Source organism: Hoplias malabaricus, unplaced genomic scaffold, assembly GCF_029633855.1.
Source record: "Hoplias malabaricus isolate fHopMal1 unplaced genomic scaffold, fHopMal1.hap1 scaffold_164, whole genome shotgun sequence".
Classification (NCBI taxonomy): Eukaryota; Metazoa; Chordata; class Actinopteri; order Characiformes; family Erythrinidae; genus Hoplias; species Hoplias malabaricus.
The window spans coordinates 67,307-93,534 of record NW_027101050.1 but is presented as its reverse complement, the minus strand read 5'-3'; the positions used below and the strand labels follow the sequence as shown (position 1 = coordinate 93,534).

Below are 26,228 nucleotides of genomic sequence, written 5' to 3'. Positions count from 1 at the left end.
ACAGTCACCCGGAGGAAACCCGCGCAGACACAGAGAGAACACACCACACTCCTCACAGACAGTCACCCGGAGGAAACCCACGCAGACACAGGGAGAACACACCACACTCCTCACAGTCACCTGGAGGAAACCCATGCAGACACAGAGAGAACACACCACACTCCTCACAGACAGTCACCCGGAGGAAACCCACGCAGACACAGAGAGAACACACCACACTCCTCACAGACAGTCACCCGGAGGAAACCCACGCAGACACAGAGAGAACACACCACACTCCTCACAGACAGTCACCCGGAGGAAACCCACGCAGACACAGGGAGAACACACCACACTCCTCACAGACAGTCACCCGGAGGAAACCCACGCAGACACAGAGAGAACACACCACACTCCTCACAGACAGTCACCCGGAGGAAACCCACGCAGACACAGGGAGAACACACCACACTCCTCACAGTCACCTGGAGGAAACCCACGCAGACACAGAGAGAACACACCACACTCCTCACAGACAGTCACCCGGAGGAAACCCACGCAGACACAGAGAGAACACACCACACTCCTCACAGACAGTCACCCGGAGGAAACCCACGCAGACACAGAGAGAACACACCACACTCCTCACAGACAGTCACCCGGAGGAAACCCGCACAGACACAGAGAGAACACACCACACTCCTCACAGACAGTCACCCGGAGGAAACCCACGCAGACACAGGGAGAACACTCCACACTCCTCACAGACAGTCACCCGGAGGAAACCCACGCAGACACAGGGAGAACACACCACACTCCTCACAGACAGTCACCCGGAGGAAACCCGCGCAGACACAGAGAGAACACACCACACTCCTCACAGACAGTCACCCGGAGGAAACCCACGCAGACACAGGGAGAACACACCACACTCCTCACAGTCACCTCGAGGAAACCCATGCAGACACAGAGAGAACACACCACACTCCTCACAGACAGTCACCCGGAGGAAACCCACGCAGACACAGAGAGAACACACCACACTCCTCACAGACAGTCACCCGGAGGAAACCCACGCAGACACAGAGAGAACACACCACACTCCTCACAGACAGTCACCCTGAGGAAACCCACGCAGACACAGGGAGAACACACCACACTCCTCACAGTCACCTGGAGGAAACCCATGCAGACACAGAGAGAACACACCACACTCCTCACAGACAGTCACCCGGAGGAAACCCACGCAGACACAGAGAGAACACACCACACTCCTCACAGACAGTCACCCGGAGGAAACCCACGCAGACACAGAGAGAACACACCACACTCCTCACAGACAGTCACCCGGAGGAAACCCACGCAGACACAGGGAGAACACACCACACTCCTCACAGACAGTCACCCGGAGGAAACCCACGCAGACACAGAGAGAACACACCACACTCCTCACAGACAGTCACCCGGAGGAAACCCACGCAGACACAGAGAGAACACACCACACTCCTCACAGACAGTCACCCGGAGGAAACCCACGCAGACAAAGAGAGAACACACCACACTCCTCACAGACAGTCACCCGGAGGAAACCCACGCAGACACAGAGAGAACACACCACACTCCTCACAGACAGTCACCCGGAGGAAACCCACGCAGACACAGGGAGAACACACCACACTCCTCACAGACAGTCACCCGGAGGAAACCCACGCAGACACAGAGAGAACACACCACACTCCTCACAGACAGTCACCCGGAGGAAACCCACGCAGACACAGGGAGAACACACCACACTCCTCACAGTCACCTGGAGGAAACCCATGCAGACACAGAGAGAACACACCACACTCCTCACAGACAGTCACCCGGAGGAAACCCACGCAGACACAGAGAGAACACACCACACTCCTCACAGACAGTCACCCGGAGGAAACCCACGCAGACACAGAGAGAACACACCACACTCCTCACAGACAGTCACCCGGAGGAAACCCGCACAGACACAGAGAGAACACACCACACTCCTCACAGACAGTCACCCGGAGGAAACCCACGCAGACACAGGGAGAACACTCCACACTCCTCACAGACAGTCACCCGGAGGAAACCCACGCAGACACAGGGAGAACACACCACACTCCTCACAGACAGTCACCCGGAGGAAACCCGCGCAGACACAGAGAGAACACACCACACTCCTCACAGACAGTCACCCGGAGGAAACCCACGCAGACACAGGGAGAACACACCACACTCCTCACAGTCACCTGGAGGAAACCCATGCAGACACAGAGAGAACACACCACACTCCTCACAGACAGTCACCCGGAGGAAACCCACGCAGACACAGAGAGAACACACCACACTCCTCACAGACAGTCACCCGGAGGAAACCCACGCAGACACAGAGAGAACACACCACACTCCTCACAGACAGTCACCCGGAGGAAACCCACGCAGACACAGGGAGAACACACCACACTCCTCACAGTCACCTGGAGGAAACCCATGCAGACACAGAGAGAACACACCACACTCCTCACAGACAGTCACCCGGAGGAAACCCACGCAGACACAGAGAGAACACACCACACTCCTCACAGACAGTCACCCGGAGGAAACCCACGCAGACACAGAGAGAACACACCACACTCCTCACAGACAGTCACCCGGAGGAAACCCACGCAGACACAGGGAGAACACACCACACTCCTCACAGACAGTCACCCGGAGGAAACCCACGCAGACACAGAGAGAACACACCACACTCCTCACAGACAGTCACCCGGAGGAAACCCACGCAGACACAGAGAGAACACACCACACTCCTCACAGACAGTCACCCGGAGGAAACCCGCACAGACACAGAGAGAACACACCACACTCCTCAAAGACAGTCACCCGGAGGAAACCCACGCAGACACAGGGAGAACACTCCACACTCCTCACAGACAGTCACCCGGAGGAAACCCACGCAGACACAGGGAGAAAACACCACACTCCTCACAGACAGTCACCCGGTGGAAACCCGCGCAGACACAGAGAGAACACACCACACTCCTCACAGACAGTCACCCGGAGGAAACCCACGCAGACACAGAGAGAACACACCACACTCCTCACAGACAGTCACCCGGAGGAAACCCACGCAGACACAGAGAGAACACACCACACTCCTCACAGACAGTCACCCGGAGGAAACCCACGCAGACACAGGGAGAACACACCACACTCCTCACAGTCACCTGGAGGAAACCCATGCAGACACAGAGAGAACACACCACACTCCTCACAGACAGTCACCCGGAGGAAACCCACGCAGACACAGAGAGAACACACCACACTCCTCACAGACAGTCACCCGGAGGAAACCCACGCAGACACAGAGAGAACACACCACACTCCTCACAGACAGTCACCCGGAGGAAACCCACGCAGACACAGGGAGAACACACCACACTCCTCACAGACAGTCACCCGGAGGAAACCCACGCAGACACAGAGAGAACACACCACACTCCTCACAGACAGTCACCCGGAGGAAACCCACGCAGACACAGAGAGAACACACCACACTCCTCACAGACAGTCACCCGGAGGAAACCCGCACAGACACAGAGAGAACACACCACACTCCTCACAGACAGTCACCCGGAGGAAACCCACGCAGACACAGGGAGAACACTCCACACTCCTCACAGACAGTCACCCGGAGGAAACCCACGCAGACACAGGGAGAAAACACCACACTCCTCACAGACAGTCACCCGGAGGAAACCCGCGCAGACACAGAGAGAACACACCACACTCCTCACAGACAGTCACCCGGAGGAAACCCACGCAGACACAGGGAGAACACACCACACTCCTCACAGTCACCTGGAGGAAACCCATGCAGACACAGGGAGAACACACCACACTCCTCACAGACAGTCACCCGGAGGAAACCCACGCAGACACAGAGAGAACACACCACACTCCTCACAGACAGTCACCCGGAGGAAACCCACGCAGACACAGAGAGAACACACCACACTCCTCACAGACAGTCACCCGGAGGAAACCCACGCAGACACAGGGAGAACACACCACACTTCTCACAGTCACCTGGAGGAAACCCATGCAGACACAGAGAGAACACACCACACTCCTCACAGACAGTCACCCGGAGGAAACCCACGCAGACACAGAGAGAACACACCACACTCCTCACAGACAGTCACCCGGAGGAAACCCACGCAGACACAGGGAGAACACACCACACTTCTCACAGTCACCTGGAGGAAACCCATGCAGACACAGAGAGAACACACCACACTCCTCACAGACAGTCACCCGGAGGAAACCCACGCAGACACAGAGAGAACACACCACACTCCTCACAGACAGTCACCCGGAGGAAACCCACGCAGACACAGAGAGAACACACCACACTCCTCACAGACAGTCACCCGGAGGAAACCCGCACAGACACAGAGAGAACACACCACACTCCTCACAGACAGTCACCCGGAGGAAACCCACGCAGACACAGGGAGAACACTCCACACTCCTCACAGACAGTCACCCGGAGGAAACCCACGCAGACACAGGGAGAACACACCACACTCCTCACAGACAGTCACCCGGAGGAAACCCGCGCAGACACAGAGAGAACACACCACACTCCTCACAGACAGTCACCCGGAGGAAACCCACGCAGACACAGGGAGAACACACCACACTCCTCACAGAGAGTCACCCGGAGGAAACCCACGCAGACACAGGGAGAACACACCACACTCCTCACAGTCACCTGGAGGAAACCCATGCAGACACAGAGAGAACACACCACACTCCTCACAGACAGTCACCCGGAGGAAACCCACGCAGACACAGAGAGAACACACCACACTCCTCACAGACAGTCACCCGGAGGAAACCCACGCAGACACAGAGAGAACACACCACACTCCTCACAGACAGTCACCCGGAGGAAACCCACGCAGACACAGGGAGAACACACCACACTCCTCACAGACAGTCACCCGGAGGAAACCCACGCAGACACAGAGAGAACACACCACACTCCTCACAGACAGTCACCCGGAGGAAACCCACGCAGACACAGGGAGAACACACCACACTCCTCACAGTCACCTGGAGGAAACCCATGCAGACACAGAGAGAACACACCACACTCCTCACAGACAGTCACCCGGAGGAAACCCACGCAGACACAGAGAGAACACACCACACTCCTCACAGACAGTCACCCGGAGGAAACCCACGCAGACACAGAGAGAACACACCACACTCCTCACAGACAGTCACCCGGAGGAAACCCGCACAGACACAGAGAGAACACACCACACTCCTCACAGACAGTCACCCAGAGGAAACCCACGCAGACACAGGGAGAACACTCCACACTCCTCACAGACAGTCACCCGGAGGAAACCCACGCAGACACAGGGAGAAAACACCACACTCCTCACAGACAGTCACCCGGAGGAAACCCGCGCAGACACAGAGAGAACACACCACACTCCTCACAGACAGTCACCCGGAGGAAACCCACGCAGACACAGGGAGAACACACCACACTCCTCACAGTCACCTGGAGGAAACCCATGCAGACACAGAGAGAACACACCACACTCCTCACAGACAGTCACCCGGAGGAAACCCACGCAGACACAGAGAGAACACACCACACTCCTCACAGACAGTCACCCGGAGGAAACCCACGCAGACACAGAGAGAACACACCACACTCCTCACAGACAGTCACCCGGAGGAAACCCACGCAGACACAGGGAGAACACACCACACTTCTCACAGTCACCTGGAGGAAACCCATGCAGACACAGAGAGAACACACCACACTCCTCACAGACAGTCACCCGGAGGAAACCCACGCAGACACAGGGAGAACACACCACACTCCTCACAGACAGTCACCCGGAGGAAACCCACGCAGACACAGAGAGAACACACCACACTCCTCACAGACAGTCACCCGGAGGAAACCCGCACAGACACAGAGAGAACACACCACACTCCTCACAGACAGTCACCCGGAGGAAACCCACGCAGACACAGGGAGAACACTCCACACTCCTCACAGACAGTCACCCGGAGGAAACCCACGCAGACACAGGGAGAACACACCACACTCCTCACAGACAGTCACCCGGAGGAAACCCGCGCAGACACAGAGAGAACACACCACACTCCTCACAGACAGTCACCCGGAGGAAACCCACGCAGACACAGGGAGAACACACCACACTCCTCACAGACAGTCACCCGGAGGAAACCCACGCAGACACAGGGAGAACACACCACACTCCTCACAGTCACCTGGAGGAAACCCATGCAGACACAGAGAGAACACACCACACTCCTCACAGACAGTCACCCGGAGGAAACCCACGCAGACACAGAGAGAACACACCACACTCCTCACAGACAGTCACCCGGAGGAAACCCACGCAGACACAGAGAGAACACACCACACTCCTCACAGACAGTCACCCGGAGGAAACCCACGCAGACACAGGGAGAACACACCACACTCCTCACAGACAGTCACCCGGAGGAAACCCACGCAGACACAGAGAGAACACACCACACTCCTCACAGTCACCTGGAGGAAACCCATGCAGACACAGAGAGAACACACCACACTCCTCACAGACAGTCACCCGGAGGAAACCCACGCAGACACAGGGAGAACACTCCACACTCCTCACAGACAGTCACCCGGAGGAAACCCACGCAGACACAGGGAGAACACTCCACACTCCTCACAGACAGTCACCCGGAGGAAACCCGCGCAGACACAGGGAGAACACACCACACTCCTCACAGACAGTCACCCGGAGGAAACCCGCGCAGACACAGAGAGAACACACCACACTCCTCACAGACAGTCACCCGGAGGAAACCCACGCAGACACAGGGAGAACACACCACACTCCTCACAGACAGTCACCCGGAGGAAACCCACGCAGACACAGGGAGAACACACCACACTCCTCACAGACAGTCACCCGGAGGAAACCCACGCAGACACAGGGAGAACACACCACACTCCTCACAGACAGTCACCCGGAGGAAACCCACGCAGACACAGGGAGAACACACCACACTCCTCACAGACAGTCACCCGGAGGAAACCCACGCAGACACAGGGAGAACACACCACACTCCTCACAGACAGTCACCCGGAGGAAACCCACGCAGACACAGGGAGAACACACCACACTCCTCACAGACAGTCACCCGGAGCGGGAATCGAACCCACAACCTCCAGGTGCCTAAAGAGAGGAAGTCAAAGTAACCCACAGCTTATTCCAAATCGCTGAAGAAAAAGTCATGTTTATTGCATATAATCCATCAACCCGATATCATGCCTGAAACTACGTTAAACTTGATAAGCATTCAAGTAGAAGATTATTTTACTTTTCTTTCAAAGTGGAAAAAACCTGTTTAGAAAAGTACTGCAATAAACTGATACACCACGTGTATATAATGTGGCTAACATATGATAACTGTGAACGCTCGCTTGTCTGTGAACATGATTGAATTATATAGCTACAGACTTGGACGTAGCTAAATGTTTTACAGTTTATTAACATTAATAAGTGGCCATCAGTCAATTTGCATCGCTGGGCATTTCATTAAGGGTCCGATAACTACTCGACTACTCACCATATGCCACGACAAAACATACGCACGTCTAAAAACACACGACTTACGGCTCAGAGTAGTGATACATATGAGGTGTTAGTTGAGCTTAAGCTAAAGCTAGCTGTCGAATGAACTCAAGGACATGAAACTATTAGCTCGTGTAAGGTGCAAAACTATTACTTGTTTTACCGATGAATTTAGAAACCCACAATCAGCATCGCAGAGTTAGCCTTTTAGCTTTGAACCTTTATCAACAAATAATTAGCACCATGGCAACAGCGTCTGGTGTTTTGGTTGGAATACAGCATGTTGTCAATATGTCCCAGGGGTGCACGGCAACGACTATGTACAAACAAATACGTTACAGTAGGTCTTTAAGTACACTGTTTACGTTTCTGATATGATATCAGGTTGAATGTATTCTACCAGCCACAGCAGCACTAATGAACCTATATGTTCACCTACACAGTCGCTATACAGCCCCCCCCCCCCCCACCCCAGGGATCAGTGGAAGTATCTTCGGTGTGAGCTGGAGTGAGAACGTTCATTTCATCCAGTCACATGACCTCACCAAGGCTCTCGTGGTTGACTGCACGTCACAGTAACCCCCTCTGATCTGATCAATATTGTCATCGGAATGATTGAATCAGCGGAACCTTATTTTGATGACACTTTAGCAATGACATAAGTAAATAAAATCAGCATCAATAAATCAATAATCCCCACTGAGCTAAAATTGAATTGAATAATTCATTGGATGGTACTTTTTTATTACCCGAGGAGGGTGGGGCGATCGTGGTGTGATCTATGGCTCTGAGGATAAATCCGTTCTCAAGGTCATCTGCAACTGAAAGGACACTGTTTCCTTCTTCAATAAAAAACACATCTGGATTCTTCAAAAAAAAAAAACATTAAGATTGTGTTTGGACTGAAAAGGATCCTTATTTTTCTCCTTGGAAGATTGAGAAGGTTCCTTTCCTCTCCCTGAAGAAGAGGCAATATACACTTCTCCTTTCTTTCTCCTCTCAGATTTCACACCCGTTCAAACTGAATGGGGCTGTGATGTCAGACACAACAATGTGAAAGACACCAAAGGCCCCAATAGACAGCCCCTAAAAACATGCCCTTACCCAGAGAAAACAGCCCCCCCCCCCCCCCCCCCCCAACCAACACACACACACACACACAATCTAGTCCAGCGAGTAATACATTTTTCATCCAGTTCAGGGTCACAGTGAGTCCTTGGTTCATCTCGACACAAGGCAGGAACAAAGGAGCCCTGGACAGAGCACCAGTCCATCACAGCGCATCACACACTCACCCAGTCTCTCACACACAGACACACACCTCTCTGCGGATGGTTTCTCACACTCACCCAGTCTCTCTCTCTCTCTCTCTCTCTCTCTCCAACACACACACATAAACATACACCTGTGGACGGTTTCTCCCACTCACACACACACCTGTGGACGGTTTCTCACACACCCACAAACACACACACCTGTGGACGGTTTCTCACACTCACCCAGTCTTTCTCTCTCTCTCTCTCACACACACACACATAAACACACACCTGTGGACGGTTTCTCACACTCACCCAGTCTCTCTCTCTCTCTTACACACACACACACACACACACACACATAAACACACACCTGTGGACGGTTTCTCACACTCACACACACACCTGTGGACGGTTTCTCACACTCACCCAGTCTCTCTCTCTCTCTCTCACACACACACACACACACACACACCTGTGGACGGTTTCTCACACTCACACACCTGTGGACGGTTTCTCACACTCACCCTGTCTCACACACACCCACACACTCACCCAGTCTCTCACACACCCACACACCTGTGGACGGTTTCTCACACTCACACACACACCTGTGGACGGTTTCCCACACTCACCCAGTCTCTCTCTCTCTCTCTCTCTCTCTCTCTCACACACACACACACACACACACACACACACCTGTGGTCGGTTTCTCCCACTCACCCAGTCTCTCTCTCATACACACACATACACACCTGTGTGGACAGTTTCACTCAGCCACTCCACCTACCAGTGTGTGTGTTTGTACTGAGTGGTAAACCACAGCACCTCGAGGAAACCCACACAGACACAGAGAGAACACACCACACTCTGAGGATTGAACCTAACACCCCAGGGCCCTGGAGCTGTGAAACTGCACCACTGCACCATCAAACTACTAATTACGACATACGGTAAACACTGATTAGATATCTGTTACAATCCCCTGAGCCACAAGCCAAAGTTCTGTTGACTAAAGTGAAACACAGGTCCAAAGTTACAAAGGTGTTCAGACACTCCTTTTACTCGTGTGTATTCAGGTCATTAACCGTCTCTGTTTGCCTCTTACATCGTAACCATGAACTGATCCAAGATCAGAAACAGTGCCCATTTTCACTGCGTTCCAACCACTTACCCCTCAGTCACAAATTATTCATGTGACCAAAAGACCTCGTGATGACTTTGTAGACCTCGGTCAGGGGGAGATTACCGGGAACAGCCGCGGACGGGTCAGGAAAGCTTTCACGGGTCGTGTCTTTAACCACCGAGGAATAAACGTGAAAGGGAAAAGATGTCTGTTAAGGCCAGGTCCACTGTGGCTGATACCATCAATTACTCATCCACTGTGACCAGTGAGGTGCGTCTTTAGAGGCTCAGCACTGCCACCTACCGCTAAATACGTGTAGTGCAGTAGAGCTTCTATAATACAATAACGTCAACATAACAATGTCTTTCCACATTCACTGTCCACTCTCTCAGCTCCACTGACCACACAGATGCACTTCCTGCTTTTACAATTACACGCTATCATCATTCTGTTGCACTGCATACTTTCGTTGCCCCTTCACCCTCTTCTTCAAAGCTTTAGCTCACTGTGTAAACGACGTTATAAAAGAAAGAGGTCAACAAAGAGTTGATTATTAACAAGTACACAAGTGTCTTTATTTACGCAAGCAAGTTTGTTCCTACAGTTCGGAAAATAAAAGAAAAAGAAAATGAAGAAAAAAAAAAGCCACTGTCAAGCTGTTGGCACATTTATGTACAAAAATCCATTAATTTTACAGCCGGCTACAAAGCATTCTTAGTGAAAGTACAAAAGACTAATGAGAGAGAGAGAGAGAAAGAGAGAGAGAGCTTAAAGCATCATCTGGTTAATACTTATACGTAACATCAGAACAAGTCTTTTTTTTTTAGACATTTTTTTTTTTTATTATTTTTTGGAAATCATTACAAACTAGAGACAAAACTCAAACACTACGATCTAATAAGATATTTAAGCTTTTAATACTGTTAGCTTCGCAAATCTGATACTGCACACTAGAGAATGGGAAGCGAAATAAGAGCTGACCTCAGCAAGACAGTCGAGGAAGTGTAAATCAAAATAAAAGCAGGAAGGTTTTCTGTTACTCAGATTTTTTCATCTTTTTTCTTGTTTTCAGTTAAAACTATGACTATTAAATGCAAAACCATGCCACAGATAACAGCTATGTTCACTGTCTTTTACCTAATACATTTTATTTTATTTTTTCTCATCGTTATTTCAGTTTAAAAACCAATGCTGTAGGACTAAATAGAACAGGGATTCAGCCTTGAATCCAAATGCACTTACACAGAGAAGAGAGCTCACAATGGTCAATAAGTGCACAAAAATAACACTGTGGGTTTGTTTCAGAGACAATGATGAAGCCCCCCACCGTCGTCATGAGACACTTCTGGAAACTCAGGGTTTAGTTCATAGAGGCAAGGCCCAGTCAAACGAGTTTGGTCCGTATTCTAGGATAGCACATGTAGAGTGTGTATGTATGTGTCCATATGCTGCATATACTGTAAATATATTTATACATATATATATTGCATGGCTGTATTGTTTCAAACATTCAGTGCCATTAAATGAACATATGGCAACAACAGTGAATCGAGCCCTCGTCGTGTGACGTCCTACTTTTCTTTTTTTCCCCGATTTGGCAACAGGACCAGGCTTTTAATCAAGAGCCATGACTTTTATATTGGATTGTTGTTCGTCCCTGACAGTGATCTCAAGAGAAGCACCACCACCCTTCAAAATAAAGGTACCAATAAGGGTCTTTGTTCGCTCCTTGAAAGAGCAACATTTATAATTAATTTTTTTGAACATTAATAATGTACAACTACCTAAATTTAATGTATTTATTAGTTCGTTTATTGTTAGTCACCCTCATTTACTTATTAATTCACCTAATTCGTTCACTCAGTCATTAACTCATGCATTAAATCATGTTCTTACACTTTCACTCACTCACATTTAGCAGCCTGAAGATTCTCCACAAGAGGGAGCTATAGATTTGTGCCTTACTTCAATGACACATTGTGCCCTTCTTTAGCTGCTTGTGTATTATTTCCATTGTTGTAATGATTCATATTACATGGTTTAATTATATTAAATTTTATTTACATTCCCCATGTAATTTATTGTTGTTGTTTTTTTCAATTATTTCGCTTTATCACTGCATATATTTCACGTACTGCATATGTTTGGGATCTTCTTTCTTACTTCTTACGGTAATCAGTAAAGCACTTAACATCTCAGCTGCTTGAAGGAAGTGTATTTGACTGATCAAAGAAGCACTGAACCTTTTTAAAAAGTTCTTCAGATTCACATTTTTGTTTTTTTGGTTAAACAAGGGAAACCGAAGCTCTGTTTCACTTCATTGAAAGAACCCTTAGTGGCACATTGTATTTTAAAGCGTGTGTGTGTTCCTTAAACATCTTCAAGATGAACCTGAAACCAGTGTGAAATATATACACACGGGAGGAGTGATGAAAACAACTTCCATTTCCAGAGATAAAGCTTAAGCTAAGCCCAGAACAAAATCAAAAGTTAAAACACCTGAAGAAATGTTATTTGCACACGTGATTATGGCTTGTGATGAATGAGAGAAAAAAGAAAAAGAGATATCTACAGAGTCTCTCCAAGGCAAATCCTAAATGAGCAGTTGGTCAGAGAAGGCGAGAGTCTTCCCTCCATCTTCTCACGTCTCCAACAGTGATTTAGGGACATTCTTAAAAGTTAAAACATTAGATTTCATCATAAAATTTAGCTAAAGTTGTCAAAGGTTTGAGAGAAACGTAGAAATTAATTACATTTTTTCACAGTTTTTAAATTAAACACAAACTTCAATTATTTAAATATCGCTACTTATTTTCTTGACACTATTCTTAAATAATGTGACTTTTATTCTGAAAAATTATCATTACGTTATCTCCAAAACATTCCAACCTCAGGTAATCACACAAATAAAAGTCCTTGGCCATGGCTCATAATACCATCTGTGACAGGAATAAACCTGCTCAGAAAAAGCTACATCTAAATTTAAAAATACTACAAGTTGAAATGTAAATTTTAATTACTTATTATTATTTATTTATTTTTAAAAGATCGTCCCTATACCACTGTGACATCATTTCCTCCACAGCCCACCTGAAGACCCTCCATGTCTAGAGCAACTACACGCTTCACAGCTTTTAGCGAACAGTTTTGAGACGAAGCACCGATGCCGCAGCTTCACGTTAAACTCAGAGCAGCGAGCGGACGCTTCAGAGAGAGTTAGGCCAAGCTACAGTAAAACAGCAAGAAGAAGTCACTTGAAGGTTCTGTGTTGAAATCCCTGGCACCTCCAACCAACAGAGAATTTGCTAGAAAAGAATCTGTACACGGTTTTATTTGTTTGTTTGTTTTTTTGTTGTATTTTTTTGTATTTTTAATCATCATTTTCTGTTTTCATATTGTAATGCTGTTGCAGGTTGCCAGATTTTGGCAGCTGTGAAAAGTTTGTCTGTAAAACCATACAAAGTTTGGTCACATTTTGGTTTTGGAAAAAAATTACAAATAAAAATAAATAAATAAATAAAACGAGGACAGTTCGGTCGTTATTTCAATGGGTGGAGCCCTGTTGGAGTAACTTAAGGAGGACATCAACAGTTATCAGATTTCTGCCAAACAGGTGAATGGTGAAGATGTAAACAAAAGCTTTGTAAGTGGCTAAATGTGAAATACCTTCACAATTGTGGTGAAAGGAACCTGACGTCTGAAGGGTTTCCCAGCCAACACACGCCCCATGTGTGGCCCTTGTGGGCAGCCCGACTGGGTAATAGCAAGATTTGCCCACATTTGTAACATTGGCCTCACATACAGATGCCCTTTAGGGTCAGTGATGGGACCAGCACAAGTTAAACCAAAGGTCTGTGGGGGGGGGTGGGGGGGGTGTGGGGGGGGGGGGGGGGTGGGGGGCAAGGGCATTAATAGAGTTAGGGGGCTGTCCGCATTTACCTGTTATATACAAGGGCCACTGCCAACCCATGCGGGCCGGACTAAGCTGTGCTCTTTACAGGAACGCGTGAATACCTTTCCTGACACTTTCTATAATGATTCGGCCTAAAATATAGATTTATATTATTAATTGTCTCTAAAATGTACCATTTCACATAAAACCACTGAATGTTTACATCTCAAACACTGAATTAAGCAGAAACTTCCCTGTTTAAAGTGTGAAATAATAGCAAAAGGTGGCACCTGATGAGTGGTAGTAATAAAAAGTAAAGAAAATAAAGGTGTGCGGAATGCTGTTTGTGTTTGACAGGAGATGGAGAAACAACAGCAAAAAGAAAAGTAGATTAAGAGAAATATAACATGAAACAGAAATGCAGTGGAAATAAAAGTCTCAATACTGGTGGGTTGTGGTGGGTGGTCAGAGACGTTGCCGTGGGGCACTCATTAACTCCCCTTGACCAACATTCTGTGTCAACCTATAAGCAAAGAAAATAAAATGCTTTTTTTTTTTTTTTTTTATAAGGATTTAACCCCAAATTCCACCCTCGTTCCCTCAAAAACTGCGACTCAAATTCAGTTTAAAAGACTCAGTTAAGCATGTTTACATAGGTGAGTGTGTTTTTGTGTGGTCTTAGGGAAGGGAAGTGCATGCTAAGATGTGTTTGTGTGTGTGTCTGTGTGTGTATACATGTGTGTATTTGCATGTGTGCTTTATGTGTAGGCATTGAGACGCTCTTTGGAGCGAGTAGAGTGGATATCATGCAGCTCCTGCTCCTCCTTGGTCTTGATATCTTCGTATTTCTGCATCCTGCAGGCGTCCTTGACGTAGGCCCAGTTAGCTGCCAGCACCATCAGGTAATGAACCTACAGCAAGAGAGCCACGCCGGGGAGGGAGAGGGTTAGCGCAGGGAAGAGCAGTGGTTATTTGTCGTAGATTCGACACAGAAGCACACATTTGCTTTTAGCCTCCAAGAAATTTGGCTTATCTACTGTAGCTTGTCAGGCTACCTATTAGCAGGCTAATAACAAAGCCATATACAGTGCATAACCAGTGAGCTACAATATTAGCTTACCTAGCTAGGGGATAGGGATTACTTTAGCATATTAACCAAAGCACACAGTGTAACAACGAGTTATCCATGTAAACAAATTTAAAGAACATGGCGGCATTTATTAGAACAACATGCTACTAAAGATGCTAATGGTGCTAACAATGAATGAAAGCAAATAGCCAGGAATTAGCATGAATTTAACTCTTAATAATGAATCAACAGGGTACAGGAATCTGTTCTAGATCCCTCAGCCCTGATTTATGCGCCACATTAAACTTTTTTACAGACATTAATTAGAACACATCACCCAACAACTGCATTACTGATCACCACAGAAGGAAGTGTGAGCTTAACTCCAGGGTTAGTTTTAGTTTTGGGGGCATTCCTCACACACTGCTCAGAGGATTAACTCGCTCTATCTCCAGCTGGCCTCCAGATAGAGGAGGCTGGTGCTAGTGCAATCGGAAGGTAGTTGTAAGACACAGAAGCCTGGGAGGTGTTTAAATGAAGCCAATTACGGGACGTTAGACCAGAACTGAACAGCAATGTCCGTTTTCTTAATTTCATGGCCAATGGAGACACAAGTCCCAGGGATCCAGAGATGCCTCCCCCAGTCAGAGTGTGTCTGAAGGGTGATGGAAAGCTGGCCTCTGGGCCCTGTGTTGGAGACGGAGCCTCAGAAACGTGTGCAGTATTTCCCCCGACTCTGAGTCGTGAGCCTGGTGTAATTACGGATGAGGACGGACACGGACGCCACCTGTTCACATCAGCAGCGACATCAGAAAAAGAGAAAAGTCCCATCACTTGGTGTCTTTGAAATCAGCTCAGAACTACCCTAGAATATGTAGACATTCCTAAAACTAATCTGTGGAATCTGTACAACACCCGCTGGCTGGGAAAATAAAGGCTACACAATGCTGCTGTTTCACTGATAAAAATTAGATGCATCTCCAAATGTTGGCAGACACCCCTTTCACATTCAGTAATGGATCTCCTTTTAAAAGCTGGATGTGAGACTGGACAACCCAGAAGCAGCTGCACATGAGCCTAGGGTCACCAGTTTCAAGGCCAAGCATTGGCTAGATGGGTATAAAGCCCCAGTAGCGAACTGTGGAGCAGTGAAACGGCCTTCTGTACCATCAGCTGGAGTGATCCCTCACTAACTATTTAACATTCGGCCCTGACCTCAGTCATGGCTGAATACCATCAAATCCTCCAAGAAAATGCCCCAACATCTAATGCAACTTTCTTAGAACATCAGGAGTAACCTTGAATGTGCAGGTGTCTGTAAACATTTAGACATGCCCTGTCCCGTCCTCACATTAAACCAAGAGTGATCAACCAACAGAAATTAATGGAAGTGTTGAATGTGATAAAGGTTTACAGTCTGCTGTGGAAATAAATGTTATTAGGTGTTGAAATACATTTTAAACCTTTGTTGGTTTTTAGCGTGTGCCGCATTTAAGCGTGATTCAAAATTCAAACATTTTCCTGCTCTTTTGTCATATTCTGGAAACGTTATCTGTTAAAAATGACAATTATCATAAGATCAAACAGCGAGTGAAGAGTTTATTGGGCGCTGTGTTGGTCCTGAGCTCCATCAGGAAAAAGCTGAAGAAGACGGTGATGGGTTTGTTCTGTTCTTGGGGATAATACTGTGTCTTAGTTTTAGACGATTTACAGATGGGGGACTCAATGGTAGAAAATCGTAAACATAGCGTATTAACACTTATGTTTTAGGTTGTTTTTCTGTTGAATAAAATTAAGTAACTAATTTTCAAAGCTACACAGCAGTTAACAGGAAATGACAAGAGCGGGAGGATGTTTGCATCTTGGGTTACAGTTTAACGCTTTAAAACTTGTACACCTAATAAATAACAAACAGTGTTACTCTTATATCCACCACTAGGTGTCACCAGGCTCTCACTGAAAAAGCCCCAACAGCCAGAGCATGGTGGTAGTTTTATAAAAGCCATGATGTAATTATATAATTAAAGGACCACAAGCAGAAATGTTTGAATCGTGGATGTGTTTGGATTGCAATCCTCCTTCAGTCGAGAAATACACCAAAGGAATCTTGTATTTTACGGCAAACAAAAATGTGTGTTTATTTCACAGCTGTCTGAGCTGACAGCACTAGAAAACACCAGCTACATACTGTGTTTAAACGTGTGTGTGTGTGTGTATTATTTGAGGAATGGGCCAATAGAAATGGTCCAAAAAAACGTGGAATTAAATCACTTCACATTCACATCCATTGAAACGGAGGATGCTTCCAGCTGCTGTTGTAAAGCTGCCAGTTCAGAGATAAGAGGTTTTGACCCGGCCATGATAAACAGCATTGATCATGTGTCTGTGAAAACCGTTACATGTGACGTGAAATATTATCAAACACGTTTAATATGTTCTGTAAAAATGTATGCTGGTAATTTATGTGAAAACACACTTTGCTCGAATCATCGGAGCTTTTCTCTCATTCCTAGCGGAAGAAAGAAACCTTTCCTCATGAGACGGTTCCTCACTTAGCCGCCTCTCCCTTCTCTCCTCTCCTCTGCACTTTCCTCCTCTCCTCTGTTTCCATGGCAACAGCACCCCATGCATTTTCAATGCTGAGCATTCCTCTCTTATGCTTTCTGTGTCACCCTCTCTGTCTCTCTCTCTCTCTCTCAGTTATCACTCTCTCTGTGTTCCTTCTTCTTATGAGTCTGATCGCCTGTCAGCCTCTATTCTTTATCTCTCTTACTCTATATTCTCTCAGTCTTTTTTCTCTCTTTCGGTGTGAATCTCTCAGTTTCTATTTTACTGCTCCTCACTGTATAGTCACATTAAGTGTGTGTGTGTGTGTGTGTGTGTGTGTGTGTGTGTGTGTGCACATGTAATGGTGTCAGGTTCACCATCCAGATGTGCTTCTCTCATCCTTTTCCTCTCTTTCACTTCCCCACTACTTTGTGTGTAAACAGCAGGCTTTTAATCAGCGCAGTACTCCCCCAGAGCAGAGCAGAAGAGAAAAAAGAGAATAGTGAAGAAGAGAAGAGAAAAAAAAGAAGAGAAGAGAAAAAATAAAGAAGAGAAGAGAAGAGGAGAAGAGAAGAGAATAATAGAGAAGAGGAGAAGAGTGGAGAAGAGGAGAGAAGAGAAAAATAGAGAAGAGTGGAGAAGAGAAGAGCAGAGATGAAGAGAAGAGACAGACTGAAGACGAAATATGTGGAGATGAAGACAGATATAAAAAAAGAATGGATAGGACAGAGAGAGAGAGAGAGAGAGAGAGGGAGGATGTGAGTAAAAATAAAGTACAGATGGAGAGAGAGAGATGGAAGAAGGCAGCACAAAGAAAGATGAGAGGAAGGAGAGTAAAAGAGACAGAAGAGATAAAAAAGAGAAAGAGAGAGAGAGAGAGAGAGAGAGAGAGAGAGAGATAAATGAACCTGAAAACAAGAGAGAGAGTGAAAGAGCTCACCATGGCGATGACGGCTGCTCCAGCCCCCGCCAGAGCGCAGACGAACAAGTGGAACGTCATGTCCAGCTGAAGGAGGAGAGGAAGAAACCCTCAGATATACAGAAGAACCCTGAAGAACTGGTTCAGTCCGATAGAAACACAACAACAACAACAACAACAACGGACAGAAACTGATGGAGAAATCCCTGCCGTTGTGAATGACTGAGGATGTAAAAGCAGTAAAGGGCAGAGGAGACACTGGGGCAAAGCTGTAAAAGTGAGGAATGGAGCAATAAAGCCACAGACAGAGAAGAAATATCCCTCCCTCTGCTTTTACCAACGCAAACAGTGAACATGAAAAGTCCAGCACTAACCTCGTTAGACTGGCACATGTCGCTTAGTTTCGTATTATCTGTGCACACCTGCTTCACCTCGGCTGTGCTCACGATTCCTGAGAGAGACAGGGACATGTACTCATCAGTGGTCAGCACTCACTAGGCTTCAGCTGTACACCACTGTCCAGCTTCTTCACACAGAGCACAACACTCATAAAAGTCATAGAAGGCGTTAATGAACTAAAATGGTTATTAAAGAGCCAGGAATACACTACATTACTTTTGTATTTTTGGACATTTGGTCACCGTTTGATTCCAAGTATCAGCTTGAGGTGTGAAGCCCCTGTTACTGCATTAAAGGAGGTCCACATACGTCTTTCCACATGCTGCAATGCCCCGGTTGTTGTTTAACACGAACGGGAGGCTTCTCATAAATTTAACGACAGAGACAAGAGAGAGGAGACACTCACCGAACTGACGCAGATCAAAGCAGAGTTTGACTCCATCCAGCAGGGTGCCGTTCTGACAGGTGTTCCAGATGTTGAAGTACATGAAGACAGGCAGAGAGGTGAAGGCTGTGACCCCCAGCCAGGCCAGCATGAAGATATAGGTCAGCATGATGAACTGAGAGAGAGAGAGAGAGAGAGAGAGAGAGAGAGAGAGAGAGAGAGAGACATGAGGGAGTGAGTTATAATTAATTTAAAACCCTTTCATTTAACGACACCACAGCCTTAAACACCATCCCTCCATTAAGACCAGGAGCTCCTAAACAGAGCTGTCAATCACATGCAGTGAGTGTGTGTTTAGGTCCAGTATAAAAGCTTTATTAACGACCCAAGGGGAAGCAGGAGTCGTCACGACCGTCGACATATCCAATATTATCCCTCAGTTACTTTATTTTACTGCAGTGTAGCACTGAGATTGTATAAGCAAATTGGATTGAACTCACTCACTCGTATTTAGCAGTTTGGCAGTTCTCCACAAGGGGGCTCCTTTGGTTTCTCAAAAAGCTTCTAACATCATTAGAGTGCTTTTGCTTCAAAAACAATGTGTTCTTGTATAATTTTTGAGCATGATTCCCTTTGGCAGGAATGCCATTCAACACCTATAAAAGCCTTTGGGCAAGACTCCCAATACTGCATTAGCCCTCATCCGGATCACAGTGTTGAATAAAATGTTCTGTCAGATTTAATCAAATACAAAGCGGAGACTCTGAAACGGCGGTCCGCTGGTGAGTCTTACCCAGGCGCTGACACAACGTCCACAGGTGGTGATCTTGAAGTCTCCGTACAGGTCACGGATGGCACCAGTGGTGAAGAAGCCCTCCACCATCAGCAGGATCCCGTAGACAAAAAACGCTGCCGCAATTCCGTAGATCACATACTTCAGGATATCAATCCTGCAGAGGAGAACGAGGGATGGGTTACTACGGGGAACATTACACAGTGTGGCTGGTATCTTTGTGGACACCCTGCCCAAGGTTTCTTCTGAAAATAAGGGTATAAACAGTTTTTAATCGCCCCTCTCTGCTGCAGTAACATCATTTATATCCTGGGAACATTGTACATTAAGTGCTGCTACACTGCTATGTGAATTTGATGGCATCCAGCCACGAGAATCAAGTTGTGATGAGGAACCACTCCAACTCATTCCCAAGGCATTGGACGCAACTCCAACTCTCCAGAGAACACAGTTCCACCGCTCCTCAGTCCAACACTGCTTTGTATTTCTGATTTAACGCCCATTGCTTGGCCTTGAGCAGAGTGAGCTTAGGTTCCTGCCAACGCTATTCTACGGATCTTGTAGAAATCGTGAGGACTGCTCAAAGACTGTGTCCAGAAGGAGTACAACGTAAAGTAGCTGCAATATTTAATTAGAAAAGGTTTGGTATCTGTGCTACAGCGTGTGTTTGGACAGAGTCATGCTCCTCTCTCTGCTGTAGGTCACTGTGCCGTGGATGGAGTGAGGACTGAGGCTTAGAGTGAAACCAGTGACTAATGTGACCTCACAGCCTCGGGTCCCGCTGCTTCTGAGGCAGTGTCTCACACTTTCAGCACATCTCCCTCTTATCCCCACCTGTCTGTCTCTCTCTCTGTCTCTGTGTCTGTCTGTCTCTCTCTGTCTGTCTCTCTCTCTCTCTCTTCAGGCAGTTCAGAGAGGCAGAGAGCAGGTGTGTGCTCAGACAACGCAGTGACAGATTTCAGAGTGTTTAATCCCCTGAATGGGAGCAGAGCCAATACCTCACACATTACAGAGAGAGAGAGAGAGAGAGAGAGACACAGGGAGAGAGAGAGAGACAGGGAGAGAGAGAGAGAGAGTGAGAGAGACACACAGAGAGAGAGAGAGAGAGAGAGAGAGAGAGAGAGAGACGGAGAGAGAGAGAGAGAGACACAGGTAGAGAGAGAGAGAGAGAGAGAGAGAGAGAGACACAGGGAGAGAGAGAGAGAGAGTGAGAGAGACACAGACACAGGGAGAGAGAGAGAGAGAGAGAGTGAGAGAGACACACACAGGGAGAGAGAGAGAGAGAGTGAGAGAGACACACACAGGGAGAGAGAGAGAGAGAGACGGAGAGAGAGAGAGAGAGAGAGAGAGAGAGAGAGACACAGGGAGAGAGAGAGAGAGAGAGAGAGAGACACAGGGAGAGAGAGAGAGAGAGAGTGAGAGAGACACAGACACAGGGAGAGAGAGAGAGAGAGAGAGTGAGAGAGACACACACAGGAGAGAGAGAGAGAGAGAGAGAGAGAGAGAGAGAGAGAGAGAGAGACAGGGAGAGAGAGACACACACAGGGAGAGAGAGAGAGAGAGAGAGAGAGAGAGAGAGAGAGAGAGAGAGAGAGAGACGGAGAGAGAGAGTGAGAGAGACACACACAGGGAGAGAGAGAGACACACACAGAGAGAGAGAGAGAGAGAGAGAGAGAGAGAGAGAAACGGAGAGACAGAGAGAGACAGAGAAACACACAGAGAGAGAGAGAGAGACAGAGAGAGATAATGACTGAGAAACACAGAGACAGACACAAAGACAAAGAATGAAAGAAAGGGAGAGACAGAGTGAGAGAGGTAGAAAATGAAAGAGAGAGAGAGAGAGAGAGAGAGAGAGAGAGAGAGAGAGAGAGAGAGAGAGAGAGACAGAGTCACAGAGATGGAGAAACACAGAGAGAAAGAGAGAGAGACCAGCATGGGGCCTGAGTGCTTAAACACTGCCTCCGTGCTGCACACTGCACTGTGCTGAGAGTGGGCTCAGATTTGTTCGTTCTTAACCGGTCAAAGGTGGAGATGAATGAAGACTTGTTTTACACATGGCTGACTGGAAAAGGCTCAACCCGAGGAAATTACCTCCACAGTAAATAATTCACACGGCGTCATAAAGCAGCAGCAGCGTTAGCTTGAGGAGCAGCTGCAGTGGGCCGAGTAACTGGGGCAGGGGGGCATCTACGGCACCGTGGCCTTACACTGGAAAATACAAACTCGTTTTCATTTACTGTGTCAAAACACACACACACTCTCCTCTGCCCTGCCTTTCCCTTCACAGTGGGGAGGGGGGAGGGGTTCTGTGAAAACTGGCAATCCTTCACACGTCCTGTCATTACCCTGTAACTGACCTTTACTTGTACACAACTTTAAGAAAGAAAAAAAAGGAAGTAAAATGAAAGGAAGGAAGAAAGGATGGGTAAATGGTGTGTGTGTGTGCGTGCATGTGTGGTACTCTGATATTCTTTACCCTAATACTCACATGGTAAAGACGTCCAGGGCATCAACTGGTGACCGGACCACTTCAAAGTAGTTCTGCAGGATGGTGACGGTGCCGGAGAGCGCTTCATGTCCGCAGCCACAGAAGAGTGCCACTCCAGCATAGAGCAGGATGGTGGCAATGAGAGAGGCATAGGGAATCCCACTCAGGCATTTAATACAGCACTCAGAGCACCCTGCCAAGCAGAACCAGAGATAAGAGCAGGAGTTAACACCAGAGTTTACAGCTGGGAGAGAAGCAAAATGGAATTTCAGAACCATCTTATATCTCCTGACATTAAGGTTCACAAACAGGGCATTTTAAAACCTTAATGTGTTTGTTTATAAAGTGTTTGTTAGTGAAGGGTGTAGTTGGGGGAATGAACGTTGGGACCATTATGGGTTTGGAGAATAAGGGGTTGGAAGATGATGGGGTTGGAGTAGGAGGAGGTTGGAGTTGGAGGATGATGGGGTTGGATTTCGTGAATGATGGGGTTGGAGAAGGTTGGGGTTGGAGAAGGTTGGAGTTGGTGAAGGGTTGGAGTTGGGGGATGATGGGGATGGAGTAGGTTATAGGATGATGGGGATGGAGTAGGTTGTAGGATGATGGGGTTGGAGCTGGAGAAGGTTGGAGTTTGTGGATGATGGGGTTGGAGCTGGAGGATGATGGGGTTGGAGCTGGAAAAGGTTGGAGTTTGTGGATGATGGGGTTGGAGCTGGAGGATGATGGGGTTGGAGCTGGAGAAGATTGGAGTTTGAGGATGATGGGGTTGGAGTTGGTGAAGGGTTGGAGTTGGAGAAGGTTGGAGTTGGGGGATGATGGGGATGGAGAAGGTTGGAGTTGGAGGATTATGGGGTTGGAGTTGGAGGATGATGGGGATGGAGTAGGTTGGAGTTGGTGAAGGGTTGGAGTTGGGGGATGATGGGGATGGAGAAGGTTGGAGTTGGAGGATGATGGGGATGGAGTAGGTTGGAGTTGGTGAAGAGTTGGAGTTGGGGGATGATAGGGTTGGAGTTGGGGGATGATGGGGATGAAGTAGGTTGGAGTTGGTGAAGGGTTGGAGTTGGGGGATGAGAGGGTTGGAGTTGGAGGATGATGGGGTTGGAGTTGGAGAAGATTGGAGTTGGGGGATCATGTGGTTGGAGTTGGAGGATGATAGGGTTGGAGTGGGAGAAGGTTGGAGTTGGGGGATGATGGGGTTGGAGTTGGTGAATGACAATGTTGGAGTTGGAGAAGGTTGGAGTTAGAGGATGATGAAGCTGGAGAAGGTTGGTGTTTGTTGGAGAATTACAATGTATTAAAAACAGGTGTTTTTCTAAGATATTCTTCCAGAAGATAATTCATCTCTGTGGTCTGGACTCAAACCGTCATCCACCCAGAAGTGGAGGTCACCTTTCCAGGTCTCCGAACGACCCACCACACCTTCCATCATACAATCAAATCTGCCATTTTCAGTGAAATCAGAGCTCACTCCACTTCTGCTGCTCGCCTTGAGCTCATCTGTTCTGCTCTGTATCCGAGAGGAAGGTCCCTGTCAGTCCGACCAATCAAACTCACTGCTGTATGATTTATAGCTATAATACCTCCGCACGCAAACAGAATCGATCGCAAATTACACACAGCTGTCCTCCGCCACTGCCACTGAGCTGCAGGGATTTATGTGGGATCATAAACGTGGTGCTCTGGTCCTGACAAAACAAAGCCCAGAAAGCTGCCCAATCGCAGCTCAGCGTAGTTCAACAGATAACACTGAGAGGGGAGGCTCTCCATCATCTCTCCCTCAGGAGCAGGAATGTACTCCTCACTGCTGAGAGAGGAACGAACAGAGAGCCTATGCTTTTACTGCCCCACCGAAAAGTCTCAACATAAGTAGTGCCACCTTTTCTCACCTACATTTTTGTCAATCTTTAGTTCACTACATCGTTTGAAAACAGCTGCTGTCCTCATTGAATTAACCATTAGAAATGCTCTAAAATCATTTACATTGACCTCAATCTTCCATTTTACGGCAAGTTCTCCATCACTGAGTTAGTGCCACACCCACCAGGTCTACCTCTCACTGAACCCCAACACCAGCCCCATTCCATCTGCCAGAATCAGCATCAGAATCCTTTATTCGCCAAGTATCTGCTTTGTGAAGAATCTCTACTGGTGCAAGTGTCTATATAAATATATTTGCATACAAATCTACATATTAACTACAAATTAAACATAATATAGAGCAACGCAAAATCATAATCTTGTCAGATGTTGGCAAATGCTGTGTTGAGTCTTGCTCAAAGGACTCTTATTGCAGCATGGTGTGGTTTCCCAGGCAGGGAACTGAACCCTAGCATGAAAAGCTAGGCTAGATACAACAGTAAAAGTTGATGGGTTTAGTCAACCCTTTTTTTCCCCTTAGTTTTTGAGCTGGTACATTGTAATTTTATTATTCGTTTTAATCGTTATTCTGCTATTGATTTCATTCGTTATATTAGCTATTATTTTATGTATTTTTTATTTTATTGCTAGTTTTACTTTGTATTGTAAAACACACTGAGCTGAGTCCTAATGTATGAAATGTGCTACAGTTTACAAATAAAACCATCTATTATCATTATTATTGTTATTAATAAGCAAACAAAGGGAACTAAACCAAATAAAAACTCTTATTTCCCACACATTCACACAACTGAAGCTAAGCAAAGAATGAGCACAAATGCTAAACTGTAAATGCTAACATTAGCAAACTCCGACACTGAAAAGACAAAGCCGCAGGGCTTTTTAAACCATAAAGAGAGTAAAGAGGGCTTCAGTTAATATAAATAATCACGGGTAGAGGCAAGTGTGGGACATAGGCGGCGAACACGAGGGACAGGGACATGCTAATGACAATGCAAGACCAGATCATGACACAATGCTACACCAACCACTAAACATAGGGGTCTACACCAAGGCATCCCACCACGTCCCACCACGCACTAACTGGAGCTTAACCCCTCAACCCTGAGCCAGTGATGCAAAGATCTTGTCATTGTTCTCCAAGTCTCACTGTGTTCCTGACGCCCCCCTGAACCAAGCCTCCTGGAACCTAGCTTCTAAAAGAGCGTGTGTCATGTGCTTTCTTCCGTCTGCGGTGTCCTAGCTCTTGAGGACAGTGCACGGCTCTTCAGCAGCAGCTTGAAGGCCCTGCGGCGATGAGTGCAGAAAGTAACGCTCCGGAGAGCAGCAGAACGACACTGAATCACAAACAGAGCAGAGTCTGAGCTCTCCCACTCACTCTGACCATCACTCGGCATCACAGCCGAGCACTAACACTACAGCACTGCTGCAAGTACAAACACCTGCTCTCAGCACACGGAGGAAGGAGGTGTTTGTGCAGTTTATTGTCTGTTACTCATTAACATATTATATAACAGCTCGTCATGATTGGCTGAGAAACTTTCTGCACATGCCACGGTGATTACAGCATTGTTACATTGTAGCTATTGCTAGGAACGACTCAACGTACAAGGCTTTTAACTGTTAAATGTTGACCATGTAACCTACTGCAGCACAAACTGCTGAAATAGTTAACGCAACGCTATGTAACATCTCTCTGAGATATACTTTGTAAGCATTCTTTAACACAATTAGGGTCGTCGTGGCCCAGAAAGTGCAGGAATCTGCAGAAAAGGTATTTCCTCTGAAAGACAA

At 47.3% G+C, this 26,228-nt stretch overlaps 1 protein-coding gene across 2 annotated transcripts in view; it reads right to left on the bottom strand.

The window, feature by feature from the left end:
• Positions 1-13,947: 13,947 nt before the first annotated feature.
• LOC136684404 (proteolipid protein DM beta) overlaps positions 13,948-26,228 on the bottom strand; it is a 75,764-nt gene continuing 63,483 nt past the window's right edge. The window contains exons 2-7 of one of the 2 annotated variants that reach the window (XM_066659161.1): positions 22,557-22,749; positions 20,069-20,225; positions 19,297-19,450; positions 18,866-18,942; positions 18,513-18,578; positions 13,948-14,867 (exon numbers count right to left, since the gene is read on the bottom strand). In XM_066659161.1, coding sequence (XP_066515258.1) covers positions 14,715-14,867; positions 18,513-18,578; positions 18,866-18,942; positions 19,297-19,450; positions 20,069-20,225; positions 22,557-22,749 — 800 coding nt within the window. In that variant the 3' untranslated portion in view covers positions 13,948-14,714. The other variant, XM_066659162.1, reaches the window with a different exon arrangement.